At 49.3% G+C, this 15,102-nt stretch overlaps 1 protein-coding gene across 1 annotated transcript in view; it reads right to left on the bottom strand.

Annotated features, from left to right (window-relative positions):
- The window catches only part of LOC121274108 (glutamate receptor ionotropic, kainate 5-like), a gene marked incomplete at its 3' end in the record, with an annotated part of 576,200 nt that overhangs the window by 547,926 nt on the left and 13,172 nt on the right, over positions 1–15,102 (bottom strand). Inside the window, exon 3 of the mRNA XM_041181261.1 lies at positions 7,744–7,841. Coding sequence (XP_041037195.1) covers positions 7,744–7,841 — 98 coding nt within the window. The remainder of the gene's footprint in view (positions 1–7,743; positions 7,842–15,102) is intronic.

Genomic DNA, 15,102 nt, shown 5'->3' with positions numbered 1-15,102 from the left:
GAGTCAGGAGGTGAGTTACTCACCGCAGGATTCCCAGCCTCTGACCTGCTCTTGTAGCCACAGTATTTATATGGCTAGTCCAGTTCAGTTTCTGGTCAATGGTAACCCCCAGGATGTTGATAGTGGGGGATTCAGTGATGATGATGCCATTGAATGTCAAGGGGTGATGGTTAGATTCTCTCTTGTTGGAGATGGTCATTTCCTGACTCTTGTGTGGTGTGAATGTTACTTGCCACTTGTCAGCTCAAGCCTGGATATCGTCCATGTCTTGCTGCATTTGGACATGGACTGCTTCATTATCTGGGGAGTTGTGAATGGTGTTGAACATTGTGCAATCATCAGCGAACATCCCCACTTCTGACCTTATGATGGAAGGAAGGTCATTGATGAAGCAGCCGAAGATGGTTGGGCCGAGGACACCACCCTGAGGAACTCCTGCAGTGATGTCCTGGAGCTGAGATGACTGACCTCTAACAACCACAACCATCTTCCTTTGTGCTGGGTATGACTCCAACCAGCGGAGAGTTTTCCCCCTGATTCCCATTGACTCCAGTTTTGCTGGGGCTCCTTGATGTCACACTCGGTCAAATGCTGCCTTGATGTCAAGGGCAGTCACTCTCACCTCACCTCAGGAGTTCAGCTCTTTTGTCCATGTTTGAACCAAGGCTGTAATGAGGTCAGGAGCTGAGTGACCCTGGCAGAACCCAAACTGGGCATCAGGGAGCAGGTTATTGCTAAGCAAGTGCTGTTTGATAGCTCTGTAGTCCTGTGTTGTAGCTTCACCAGGTTGACACCTGACTTTTAGGTATACCTGGTGCTGCTCCTGACATGCCCTCCGGCACTCTTCATTGAACCAGGGTTGATCCCCTGGCTTGATGGTAATGGTAGAGAGGGGGATATGCTGGGCCATGAGGTTACAGATTGTGTTCGAGTACAATTCTGCTGCTGCTGATGGCCCACAGCACCTCATGGATGCCCAGTCTTGAGTTGCTAGATCTGTTTGAAATCTATCCCATTTAGCACGGTGATAGTGCCACACAACACGATGGAGGGTATCCTCAATGTGAAGGTGGGACTTCGTCTCCACAGTGACTGTGTGGTGGTCACTCCTACCGATACTGTCATGGACAGATCCGTCTGTGACAGGCAGGTTGGTGAGGATGAGGTCAAGTATGTTTTTCCCTCTTGTTGGTTCCCTCACCACCTGTCCCAGACCCAGTCTAGCAGCAATGTCCTATAGGACTCGGCCAGCTCAGTCAGTAGTGGTGCTACCGAGACACTCTTGGTGATGGACATTGAAGTCCCCACCCAGAGTACATTCTGCACCCTCACCACCCTCAGTGCTTCCTCCAAGTGATGTTCAACATGGAGGAAGCACTGATTCATCAGCTGAGGGAGGGTGGGACGTGGTCATCAGCAGGAGGTTTCCTTACCCATGTTTGACCTGATGAGAATTCCTGGGGTCCGGAGTGGATGTTGAGGACTCCCAGGGTAACTCCCTCCTGACTGTATACCACTGTGTCACCACCGCTCAGGGATGGTGATGAGGGTGTCTGGGACATTGTCTGTAAGGGATGATTCCGTGAGGATGACTATATCAGGATGTTGTTTGACTAGTCTGTGAGACAGCTCTCCCAATTCTGCCACTAGCCCCCAGATGTTAGTAAGGAGGACAGTGCAGGGTTTACAGGGCTGAGTTTACTGTGCCTGGGTGGATGTCAGGTGCTCCGTCTGGTTTCATTCCTTTTCAACTCTTTAGCGCTTTGATACCACTTTCAGCCGGCATTTAAGAGTCAACCACCTTGCTGTGGGTCTGGAGTCACATGTAGAGCAGGTTTGCTGAGTGAACCAGAAGGCTGTTTTGACAATGCTTTCATGGTCACCATTAAACTCCTAATTCCAATTTTTATTGAATTCAAATTCCACCATCTGCCGTGGTGGGGTTGGAACCCAGGGTCCAGAGCCCAGGCATTACCCTGGGTCTCTGGATGACTAGTCCAGTGACAATCCCGCTACACCCCTCCATTGTATGAAAGGGTCATTGATTAAAGAGGGGATTATTATGGGGACATGGATTAATACCACTGGACATTGATTTAAGGGATTTATATTATAGGGACATTGATTAGAGGGGGATTGATTAGGAGGAACATTGATTACAGAATCCCAGAATTGTTATGGTGTAGACAGTGGCCATTCAGCCCATCATGTCTGTACCAGCTCTCTGAGCATTTTAACTTCGTGCCAATCTCCTGCTTTTTCTCCGTTAACCCTGCACATTGTTCCTCTTTAGATAAACATCCAATTCCCTCTTGAATGCCTCAGTTGAACCTGCCTCCACCACACTTCCAGGCTGTGCATTCCAGACACTAACTACTCGCTGTGTTTATTCTCACCGTGCATTTTCTTCATCTGCAAAACACTTTAAAACTGGGCCCTCTGGTTCTCGTACCTCTTGCGAGCAAGGACAGTTTCTCCCTATCTACTCTGTCCAGACTACTCATAATTTTGAAAACTTCTACCAAGTCTCCTTTCGTCTCCTCCTCTCCAAGGAAAACATCCCCAACTTCTCCAATTTTTCCTCAAACTGAAGTATTTCATCCCTGGAACCATTCTCATAAACCTCTCCTGCACTCTCTCCAATGCGTTTACATCCTTCCTATAGTGTGGCACGCAGAACTGTACACAATACTCCAGCTGAGGTCTAACCAGTGTCTTATATATGTTCATCATAACCTACCTGCTCTTGTGCTCTCTGCTCCAATCGACGAAGCCTCGAATACTGTATGCTTTAGAAACAGCTCTGTCTGTCTGTCCTGCCACTTGTAATGATCTATGTACATATAGACCCAGGTCTCTCTGCTCCTGCACGCTCTTTAGAATAGTATCCTTTATTTTATACTGTGTCTCTGTGTTTTTGTACTGAAGTACATCACCCCACACTTCTCTGCATTGAACTCCATCTGCCTCCTATCTGCCCACTCCACCAATGTGTCAATGTCCTTTTGAAGTTCTACACTGTCCTCCTCACAGTTTACAATTCTCCCAAGTTTTGTGTCGTCCACAAACTCTGAAATTGTCACCAGGATCTGGATCATTTATATATTTCAGGAAAAGTAAAGGTCCTAGTACTGACCCCTGGGGAACTCCACTACAAACCTTCTTCCAGCCTGAAAATTGCCCATTAACCATCACTCTCTGTTTCCTATCCCTCAGCCAATTTTGTATCCATATTGTTACTGTCCCTTTTATTGCATGACCTATAACTTTCCTCACAAGTCTGTTGTGTGGCATTGTATCAAACGCCTTTTGGAAGTCCATATACACCACATCAACAGCCTTGCCCTCATCAACCATCCCTGACACCGCTTCAAAAAACTCCAGCCAGTTAGTTAGATACAATTTCCCTTCAACAAATCCATGCTGACCCTTCCAAATCAATCCATATGTTTCTACGTGACTATTAATTCTATCCTGAATAATTGTTTCTAGAAGTTTCCCCACCACCGAAGTTAAACTGACTGGTCTGTAATTGCAGGGCAGATCTTTACAACCATATTTGAACAAGGTTTGCAATTCTCCAGTCCTCCGACTTATCTCTCAAATCCAGAGGACATTGAAAGATTATTGCCAGTGCCTCTGCAATTTCCACTCTCACTCCCTTCAATATTTTTGGATGCATCTCTACCAGTCCCAGTGCCTTATCAACTTTAAGTACTGACAGCTTATCCAATAACCTCCTCCTTATCAATTTTAAACCCTCCTCGTGACAAGGTTTCTTCCTCTGTCACATGGCCTGGGCAGCATCGACCTTGTAGGTAAAGACAGATGCAACATGTTCATTTAACACCTCAGCCATGCCTCTAGCCTTTATCGGGACAATGATTAAAGAGATTTTGATTATAGGGATAATGATTGAAGGGACATTGATTAAAGAGGCTCTGATTAGAAGGATATCAACTACAGAGACAATGTTTAAAGAGATTTTGATTTCAGGACCTTGGTTAAAAGCACATTTATTACAGGGATGTTGATTAGTGGCACATTAATAAAAGGGACATTGATTCAGTGACTTGCCATCCACAGCATCTGTGGTAGAGAATTCCACAGGTTCACCACCCTCTGAGCGAAGAAGTTTCTCCTCATTTTAGTCCTAAATGGCCTACCCTGTATCCTGAGACTGTGACTCCTTGTTCTAGACCCCCTCACCCAGCCAGAGGAAACATTATCCCTGCATCCAGTCTGTCCATCCCAGTCAGAATTGTATATGTTTCAATGAGATCCCCTGTCTTTCTTCTAAACTCCAGCGAATACAGGCCTAGTCAACCCGATCTCTTCTCATATGACAATCCTGCCATCCCAGGAATCAGTCTGGTGAACCTTTGCTGCTCTCCCTCTATGGTAAGTATATCCTTTCTTAGGTAAGGAGATCAAAACTGCACACAATACTCCAGGTGTGGTCTCACCAAGGCCCTGTACAGCTGCAGTAAGACATCCCTGCTCCTGTACTCAAGTCCTCTCACAATGAAGGCCAACACACCATTTGCCTTCTTAACTGCTTGCTGCACCTGCATGCTTGCTTTCAGTGATTGGTGTACAAGGACACCCAGGTCCCTTTGTACATCAACATTTCCCAATCTATCACCATTTAAATAACACTCTGTCATCCCGTTTTTCCTACCAAAGTGGATGGCTTCACACTTATCCACGTTATACTGCATCTGCCATGTATTTGACCACTCACTCACCCTGTCTAAATTACCTTGAAGCCTCTTAACATCCTCCTCACCGCTCACATTCCCACCTCATTTTGTGTCGTCTGCAAACTTGGAAATATTATATTCTGTTCCCTCATCCAAATCATTGATATACATTGTGAATAGCTGGGGCCCAAGCACTGATGCCAGTGGTATCCCACTAGTCACTGCCTGCCATCGCAAAAGAGAGCCATTTATTCCTACTCTCGGAATTTCCTGCCTGCAATCAATTCTCAGTCCATGCTAATATATTGCCCCCAATCCCATGGGATTTAATTTTTCACACTAACCTCTTATGTGGGACTTTGTCAAAAGCTTTCTGAAAATCCAAATACACCACATCCACTGGTTCTCCCTTATCTATTCAGCTAGTTACATCCTCAAAGAACTCCAGTAGGTTTGTCAAACATGATTTCCCTTTGGTAGCTCTAATGCGGTGTCTAATCCTGTGGATATTTCTAAGTGCCCTGTTATCACATCCTTTATATTAGAGTCTAACATTTTCTCTGCTACTGATGTTAGGCTAACTGGTCTGTAATTCACTATTTTCTCCCTCCTTTTTTAAATAGTGGGGCTGCAGGTGCCACCCTCCAATCTGCAGGGACTGTTCCAGAATCTACAGAATTTTGGAAGATGACAACCAACACATCCACTGTTTCCATGGCCACCTCCTTTAGTACCCTGGGATGTAGATTATTGGCCCCTGGGATTTATCGGCTTTCAATCCCATGAATTTCTCCAGCATTGTTGTTTGTGTAATACTGGTTCCCTTCAATTCCTCCTCCTCACGAGACCCTTGGTTCCTGAGTATTTCTGGGAAGTTACTTGTGACATTGATTAAAGAGACTTCAGTTATCGCAACAATGATTAACGGGACATTGATTAAAGGGCCACTGGTTAAAGGGGCATTGATTAAAGGGGCATTGATTAAAGAGACTTTAATTATAGGGACATTGATTAAAGGGCCATTATTTGATTATTATAGACATTAAATAACGGGACATTGATTAAAGGGTCATTGATTAAAGGGATATTGATTAAAGAGACAACGATTAATGGGACATTGATTAGAGGGATATTGAATAAAAGGACATTGAACAAAGGGTCATTGATTAAAGGGACATTGATTAAAGGGTCATTGATTAAAGGGTCATTGATTAAAGGGATATTGATTAAAGAGACAACGATTAATGGGACATTGATTAGAGGGATATTGATTAAAAGGACATTGAACAAAGGGTAATTGATTAAAGGGTCATTGATTAAAGGGATATTGATTAAAGAGACAACGATTAATGGGACATTGATTAGAGGGATATTGATTAAAAGGACATTGAACAAAGGGACATTGATTACAGGGAAACACTATCATTTTCATTGTCCCTCTAATCAATGTCCCTCTAATCAATGCCCCTTTAATCAATGCCCCTTTAATCAATGTCCCTCTAATCAATGTCCCTCTAATCAATGTCCCTCTAATCAATGCCCCTTTAATCAATGCCCCTTTAATCAATGTCCCTCTAATCAATGTCCCTCTAATCAATGTCCCTCTAATCAATGCCCTTTTAATCAATGTCCCTCTAATCAATGTCCCTCTAATCAATGTCCCTCTAATCAATATCCCTTTAATCAATGTCCCTCTAATCAATGCCCCTTTAATCAATGTCCCTCTAATCAATGTCCCTCTAATCAATGCCCCTTTAATCAATGTCCCTTTAATCAATGTCCCTCTAATCAATGTCCCTCTAATCAATGCCCTTTTAATCAATGTCCCTTTAATCAATGTCCCTCTAATCAATGCCCCTTTAATCAATGTCCCTTTAATCAATGTCCCTCTAATCAATGCCCCTTTAATCAATGTCCCTTTAATCAATGTCCCTCTAATCAATGTCCCTCTAATCAATGCCCCTTTAATCAATGCCCCTTTAATCAATGTCCCTTTAATCAATGTCCCTCGAATCAATGTCTCTGGAATCAATGTCCCTCTAATCAATGTCCTGTTAATCACTGTCCCTTTAATCAATGTCCCTCGAATCAATGTCCCTGGAATCAATGTCCCTCTAATCAATGTCCCATTAATCAATGTCCCATTAATCATTGTCCCATTAATTATTGTCCCTCTAATAATTGTCCCATTAATCAATGTCCCTCTAATCAATGTCCCGTTAATCAATGTCCCATTAATCAATGTCCCTCTAATCAATGTCCCGTTAATCAATGTCCCTTTAATCAATGGCACTGTTGAGCCCTGTAAATATTTTCTGAATGAGATCAGCTCTCATTCTTCTTAACTCCAGAGAATAAAGGTCCAGTCTATTTAATATTTCCTCATCTGACAATCCCACCGCCCCAGGGATCAGTCTGGTGACCCTTCACTGCACTCCCTCTATAGTAAGCCTTAGGTAAGGCTACCAAAACTGCACGCACTACCCCAGCTGTGGTCTGACCAAGGCCCTGTATAATTACAGTAGGACCTCTTATATACCCATGAAGCAGAAGAGTAAGCAAAAAATAACCTAGAGCTTTCCGGAAGATGAATGAGACAGAGATTAGGGGAAAAAAGGGGGAAAAATGGTCAGCCTGAGGATTGGGAGCATTTTGTAATCCTGCTGAGGAGGACTGAGAAAACGATTAAGAAAGGGAAAATAGGATATGAGAGCAAACGAGTGAGAAACATTAAATCGGACTGTAAAAGCCTCTATAGGTATGTAAAATGGAAAAGATCATCGCTCGTCTCTTTATTACCCAATAACCGTCCCTCCCAAACCACCTTCTTCCCAAATCCTGCTCCTTCCAAACCCTATCCATCCCAATTCCTTTCCGTCCCCAACCCCACGCACCCCCCCCATCTATCCCGATCCCTGCCCCTCCCAAATGCCATCCAACCCATACCTTACCTCTCCGAATTCCCATCCCTCCTGAACTCTGCCCTCTTCCAACGCGTCCGCCCTGGTTCCCTGTCCCTTCGGACTGGGTGTCTCTTTACCTCTTTCTCTCCACAGATGTGGCTGACAAACGACCCGGACGCGGGGCTGGACGATGGTCCCAGAATGGCAGCCACGCCCTTGGGTAGAATTTGACACACTGCAAAAGAAGATTGGAACATGGAGAGGGATTCCTGTCAGGAGGAGCATGATACAGGTGAAGACAATGAAGAGTTAGTGCCAACAACGAATGATTTGTCAGGTGATGTTCAATGATCCGATATGAAACTTGCACTTATACTTATATATTTCCTTCAACAAAGTGAAAGATTCTAAGATACTTCGGAGAAATGGTACTGGTCAAAATTCAACAACAAAAGACATGAGGAGAGAGCAGGCCAAAACCTAAGAATTTAAGGAGCATCTTAGAACATTAAGAGGCAGCTTGACAAATACACGAATAGGATGGGAATAGAGGGATACGGACCCCGGAAGTGCAAACTGTTTTAGTTGACGGGCAATATGATCGGCGCAGGCTTGGAGGGGCGAAGGTCTTGTACCTGTGCTGTACTTTTCTTTGTTCTTTGTTCTGTTATTAAGGTAGAGGGGAAGAAAGGTGTGGCGAGGGAGTTCCAGAGCTTAGGGTCCCCAGGCAGCTGAAGGCACGGCCGCCAGTGGTGGAGCGAGGGGAATCGGGGGAGGCTCAAGAGGCCGGAATTGGAGGAACACAGAGATCTCGGAAGATTGTAGGAGGTTACAGAGATAGGGAGGGGTGTAGGGGCTGGAGGAGGTTACAGAGATAGGAAGGGGCGTAGGGGCTGGAGGAGGTTACAGAGATAGGGAGGGGTGTAGGAACTGGAGGAGGTTACAGAGATAGGGAGGGGTGCAGGGGCTGGAGGAGGTTACAGAGATAGGGAGGGGTGTAGAGGCTGGAGGAGGTTACAGAGATAGGGAGGGGTGTAGAGACTGGAGGAGGATACAGAGATAGGGAGGGGTGTAGAGGCTGGAGGAGGTTACAGAGGTAAGGAGGGGTGCAGGGGCTGGAGGAAGTTACAGAGATAGGAAAGGTTATAGGGGCTGGAGGAGATTCCAGAGATAGGGAGGGTTGAAGTGGCTGGAGGAGGTTACAGAGATAGGGAGGGGTGTAGGGTCTGGAGGAGGTTACAGAGATAGGGAGGGGTGTAGGGGCTGAAGGAGGTTACAGAGATAGGGAGGGGTGTAGGGTCTGGAGGCGGTTACAGAGATAGGGCGGAGTGTAGGAGCTGGAGGAGGTTACAGAGATAGCGAGGGGTGCAGGGGCTGGAGGAGGTTACAGAGATAGGGAGGGGTGTAGGGGCTGAAGGAGGTTACAGAGATAGGGAGGGGTGTAGGAGCTGGAGGAGGTTACAGAGAAAGGGAGGGTTGTAGGGGCTGGAGGAGGTTACAGAGGTAAAAAGGGGTGTAGGGGCTGGAGGAGGTTACAGAGATAGGGAGGGTTGTAGGGGCTGGAGGAGATTCCAGAGAAAGGGAGGGTTGAAGTGGCTGGAGGAGGTTACAGAGATAGGGAGGGGTGTAGAGGCTGGAGGAGGTTACAGAGATAGGGAAGGTTGTAGGAGCTGGAGGAGGTTACAGAGATAGGGAGGGGTGTAGGGTCTGGAGGAGGTTACAGAGATAGGGAGGGGTGTAGGGGCTGGAGGAGGTTACAGAGATAGGGAGGGGTGTAGGGTCTGGAGGAGGTTACAGAGATAGGGAGGGGTGTAGGGGCTGGAGGAGGTTACAGAGATAGGGAGGGTTGTAGGGGCTGGAGGAAGTTACAGAGATAGGGAGGGGTGTAGGGTCTGGAGGAGGTTACAGAGATAGGGAGGGGTGTAGGGTCTGGAGGAGGTTACAGAGATAGGGAGGGGTGTAGGGGCTGGAGGTGGTTACAGAGATAGGGAGGGTTGTAGGGGCTGGAGGAGGATACAGAGCTAGGGAGGGCTATAGGGGCTGGAGGAGTTTACAGAGATAGGGAGGGTTGTAGGTCTGGAGGAGGTTACAGAGATAGGGAGGGGTATAGGGGCTGGAGGAGGTTACAGAGATAGGGAGTAGTGTAGGAGCTGGAGAAGGTTACAGAGATAGGGAGGGTTGTAGGGGCTGGAGGAGGTTACAGAGATAGGGATGGTTGTAGGGGCTGGAGGAGGTTACAGAGATAGGGACAGTTGTAGGGGCTGGAGGAGGTTACAGAGATGGGGAGGTGTGTAGGGGCTGGAGGAGGTTACAGAGATAAGGAGGGTTGTAGGGGCTGGAGGAGGTTACAGAGATAGGGAGGTGTGTAGGGGCTGGAGGAGGTTACAGAGATAAGGAGGGTTGTAGGGGCTGGAGGAGGTTACAGAGATAGGGAGGGGTGTAGGGGCTGGAGGAGGTTACAGAGATAGGAAGGAGTGTAGGAGCTGGAGAAGGTCACAGAGATAGGGAGGGTTTTAGGGGCTGGAGGAGGTTATAGAGATAGGGTGGGTTGTAGGGGCTGGAGGAGGTTACAGAGATAGGGTGGGGTGTAGGTGCTGGAAGAGGATACAGAGATAGCGAGGGGTGTAGGGGCTGGAGGAGGTTACACAGATAGGGAGGAGTGTATGGGCTGGAGGAGGTGACAGAGATAGGGAGGGTTTTAGTGGCTGGAGGAGGTTACAGAGATAGGGAGGGTTTTAGGGGCTGGAGGAGGTTACAGAGATAGGGAGGGGTGTAGAGGCTGGAGGAGGTTACAGAGATAGGGAGGGTTGTAGGGGTTGGAGGAGGTTACAGGGATAGGGAGAGATGTAAGGGTTGGAGGAGGTTACAGAGATAGGGTGGGATGTAGGGGCTGGAGGAGGTTACAGAGATAGGGAGGGTGTAGGGGCTGGAGGAGGTTACAGAGATAGGGAGGGATGTAGGGGCTGGAGGAGGTTACAGAGATAGGGAGGGTTGTAGGGGCTGGAGGAAGTTACAGAGATAGGGAGGGGTGTAGGGTCTGGAGGAGGTTACAGAGATAGGGAGGGGTGTAGGGTCTGGAGGAGGTTACAGAGATAGGGAGGGGTGTAGGGGCTGGAGGGGGTTACAGAGATAGGGACGGGTTGTAGGGGCTGGAGGAGGTTACAGAGATAGGGAGGGGTGTAGGGGCTGGAGGAGGATACAGAGCTAGGGAGGGCTATAGGGGCTGGAGGAGTTTACAGAGATAGGGAGGGTTGTAGGTCTGGAGGAGGTTACAGAGATAGGGAGGGGTGTAGGGGCTGGAGGAGGTTACAGAGATAGGGAGAAGTGTAGGAGCTGGAGAAGGTTACAGAGATAGGGAGGGTTGTAGGGGCTGGAGGAGTTTACAGAGATAGGGAGGGTTGTAGGTCTGGAGGAGGTTACAGAGATAGGGAGGGGTGTAGGGGCTGGAGGAGGTTACAGAGATAGGGAGGGTTGTAGGGGCTGGAGGAGGATACAGAGATAGGGAGGGGTGTAGGGGCTGGAGGAGGATACAGAGCTAGGGAGGGCTATAGGGGCTGGAGGAATTTACAGAGATAGGGAGGGTTGTAGGTCTGGAGGAGGTTACAGAGATAGGGAGGGGTGTAGGGGCTGGAGGAGGTTACAGAGATAGGGAGGAGTGTAGGATCTGGAGAAGGTTACAGAGATAGGGAGGGTTGTAGGGGCTGGAGGAGTTTACAGAGATAGGGTGGGTTGTTGGTCTGGAGGAGGTTACAGAGATAGGGAAGGGTGTAGGGGCTGGAGGAGGTTACAGAGATAGGGAGGTTTGTAGAGCCTGGAGGAGGTTACAGAGATAGGGAGGGTTGTAGGGGCTGGAGGAGGTTACAGAGATAGGGAGGGGTGTAGGGGCTAGAGGAGGTTACAGAGATAAGGAGGGTTGTAGGGGCTGGAGGAGGTTACAGAGATAGGGAGGGTTGTAGGAGCTGGAGGAAGGTCACAGAGATAGGGAGGGTTTTAGGGGCTGTAGGAGGTTATCAGAGATAGGGAGGGTTGTAGGGCTGGAGGAGGTTACAGAGATAGGGAGGGGTGTAGGGGCTGGAGGAGGATACAGAGATAGGGAGGGCTATAGGGGCTGGAGGAGTTTACAGAGATAGGGAGGGTTGTAGGTCTGGAGGAGGTTACAGAGATAGGGAGGGGTGTAGGGGCTGGAGGAGGTTACAGAGATAGGGTGGGTTCTAGGATCTGGAGAAGGTTACAGAGATAGGGAGGGTGTAGGGGCTGGAGGAGGTTACAGAGATAAGGATGTTGTAGGGGCTGGAGTAGGTTACAGAGATAGGGAGGGAAAGTAGGGGCTCGGAGGAGGTTACAGGGATAGGAGAGATGTAAGGGTTGGAGGAGGTTACAGAGATAGGGTGGGATGTAGGGGCCTGGAGGCGGTTACAGAGATAGGGAGGGGTGTAGGGGCTGGAGGTGGTTACAGAGATAGGGAGGGGTGTAGGGGCTGGCCAGGACTTTACAGAGATAGGGAGGTTGTAGGTCTGGAGGAGCCGTTACAGGGATAGGGAGAGATGTAAGGGTTGGAGGAGGTTACAGAGATAGGGTGGGATGTAGGGGTGGAGGAGGTTACAGAGATAGGGAGGGGTGTAGGGGCTGGAGGTGGTTACAGAGATAGGGAGGGGTGTAGGGCTGGAGGAGTTTACAGAGATAGGGAGGGTTGTAGGTTTGGAGGAGGTTACAGAGATAGGGAGGGATGTAGGTGCTGGAGGAGGTTACAGAGATAGGGAGGGTTGTAGGGGCTGGAGGAGGTTACAGAGATAGGGAGGGGTGTAGGGGCTGGAGGAGGATACAGAGCTAGGGAGGGCTATAGGGGCTGGAGGAGTTTACAGAGATAGGGAGGGTTGTAGGTCTGGAGGAGGTTACAGAGATAGGGAGGGGTGTAGGGGCTGGAGGAGGTTACAGAGATAGGGAGAAGTGTAGGAGCTGGAGAAGGTTACAGAGATAGGGAGGGTTGTAGGGGCTGGAGGAGTTTACAGAGATAGGGAGGGTTGTAGGTCTGGAGGAGGTTACAGAGATAGGGAGGGGTGTAGGGGCTGGAGGAGGTTACAGAGATAGGGAGGGTTGTAGGGGCTGGAGGAGGATACAGAGATAGGGAGGGGTGTAGGGGCTGGAGGAGGATACAGAGCTAGGGAGGGATATAGGGGCTGGAGGAATTTACAGAGATAGGGAGGGTTGTAGGTCTGGAGGAGGTTACAGAGATAGGGAGGGGTGTAGGGGCTGGAGGAGGTTACAGAGATAGGGAGGAGTGTAGGATCTGGAGAAGGTTACAGAGATAGGGAGGGTTGTAGGGGCTGGAGGAGTTTACAGAGATAGGGAGGGTTGTAGGTCTGGAGGAGGTTACAGAGATAGGGAAGGGTGTAGGGGCTGGAGGAGGTTACAGAGACAGGGAGGAGTGTAGGAGCCTGGAGAGGTTACAGAGATAGGGAGGGTTGTAGAGCCTGGAGGAGGTTACAGAGATAGGGAGGGGTTGTAGGGTCTGGAGGAGGTTACAGAGATAGGGAGGGGTGTAGGGGCTGGAGGTGGTTACAGAGATAAGGAGGGTTGTAGGGGCTGGAGGAGGTTACAGAGCTAGGGAGGGTTATAGGAGCTGGAGCAGGTCACAGAGATAGGGAGGGTTTTAGGGGCTGTAGGAGGTTATAGAGATAGGGTGGGTTGTAGGGGCTGGAGGAGGTTACAGAGATAGGGAGGGAGTGTAGGGGCTGGAGGAGGATACAGAGATAGGGAGGGCTATAGGGGCTGGAGGAGGTTACAGAGATAGGGAGGGTTGTAGGTCTGGAGGAGGTTACAGAGATAGGGAGGGTTGTAGGGGCTGGAGGAGGTTACAGAGATGGGAGGTGTGTAGGGCTGGAGGAAGGTTACAGAGATAGGGAGGGTTGTAGGGGCTGGAGGAGGTTACAGAGATAGGAATGTGTGTAGGGGCTGGAGGAGGTTACAGAGATAAGGAGGGTTGTAGGGGCTGGAGAGGTTACAGAGATAGGGAGGGTTGTAGGTGCTGGAGGAGGTTACAGAGATAGGGAAGGAGTGTAGGAGCTGGAGAGGTCACAGAGATAGGGAGGGTTGTAGGGGCTGGAGGAGGTTATAGAGATAGGGTGGGTTGTAGGGGCTGGAGGAGGTTACAGAGATAGGGTGGGGTGTAGGTGCTGGAAGAGGATACAGAGATAGCGAGGGGTGTAGGGGCTGGAGGAGGTTACACAGATAGGGAGGAGTGTATGGGCTGGAGGAGGTGACGAGGATAGGGAGGGTTTTAGTGGCTGGAGGAGGTTACAGAGATAGGGAGGGTTTTAGGGGCTGGAGGAGGTTACAGAGATAGGGAGGGGTGTAGAGGCTGGAGGAGGTTACAGAGATAGGGAGGGTTGTAGGGGTTGGAGGAGGTTACAGGGATAGGGAGAGATGTAAGGGTTGGAGGAGGTTACAGAGATAGGGTGGGATGTAGGGGCTGGAGGAGGTTACAGAGATAGGGAGGGTGTAGGGGCTGGAGGAGGTTACAGAGATAGGGAGGGATGTAGGGGCTGGAGGAGGTTACAGAGATAGGGAGGGTTGTAGGGGCTGGAGGAAGTTACAGAGATAGGGAGGGGTGTAGGGTCTGGAGGAGGTTACAGAGATAGGGAGGGGTGTAGGGTCTGGAGGAGGTTACAGAGATAGGGAGGGGTGTAGGGGCTGGAGGGGGTTACAGAGATAGGGAGGGTTTTAGGGGCTGGAGGAGGTTACAGAGATAGGGAGGGGTGTAGGGGCTGGAGGAGGATACAGAGCTAGGGAGGGCTATAGGGGGCTGGAGGAGTTTACAGAGATAGGGAGGGTTGTAGGTCTGGAGGAGGTTACAGAGATAGGGAGGGGTGTAGGGGCTGGAGGAGGTTACAGAGATAGGGAGAAGTGTAGGAGCTGGAGAAGGTTACAGAGATAGGGAGGGTTGTAGGGGCTGGAGGAGTTTACAGAGATAGGGAGGGTTGTAGGTCTGGAGGAGGTTACAGAGATAGGGAGGGGTGTAGGGCTGGAGGAGGTTACAGAGATAGGGAGGGTTGTAGGGGCTGGAGGAGGATACAGAGATAGGGAGGGGTGTAGGGGCTGGAGGAGGATACAGAGCTAGGGAGGGCTATAGGGGCTGGAGGAATTTACAGAGATAGGGAGGGTTGTAGGTCTGGAGGAGGTTACAGAGATAGGGAGGGGTGTAGGGGCTGGAGGAGGTTACAGAGATAGGGAGGAGTGTAGGATCTGGAGAAGGTTACAGAGATAGGGAGGGTTGTAGGGGCTGGAGGAGTTTACAGAGATAGGGAGGGTTGTAGGTCTGGAGGAGGTTACAGAGATAGGGAAGGGTGTAGGGGCTGGAGGAGGTTACAGAGATAGGGAGGTTTGTAGAGCCTGGAGGAGGTTACAGAGATAGGGAGGGTTGTAGGGGCTGGAGGAGGTTACAGAGATAGGGAGGGGTGTAGGGGCTAGAGGAGGTTACAGAGATAAGGAGGGTTGTA

The sequence above is a fragment of the Carcharodon carcharias genome, assembly GCF_017639515.1.
Source record: "Carcharodon carcharias isolate sCarCar2 chromosome 29 unlocalized genomic scaffold, sCarCar2.pri SUPER_29_unloc_5, whole genome shotgun sequence".
NCBI classification, from domain to species: domain Eukaryota; kingdom Metazoa; phylum Chordata; class Chondrichthyes; order Lamniformes; family Lamnidae; genus Carcharodon; species Carcharodon carcharias.
The sequence above is the reverse complement of the archived record's forward strand: the minus strand, read 5'-3'. Positions and strand labels throughout refer to the sequence as shown.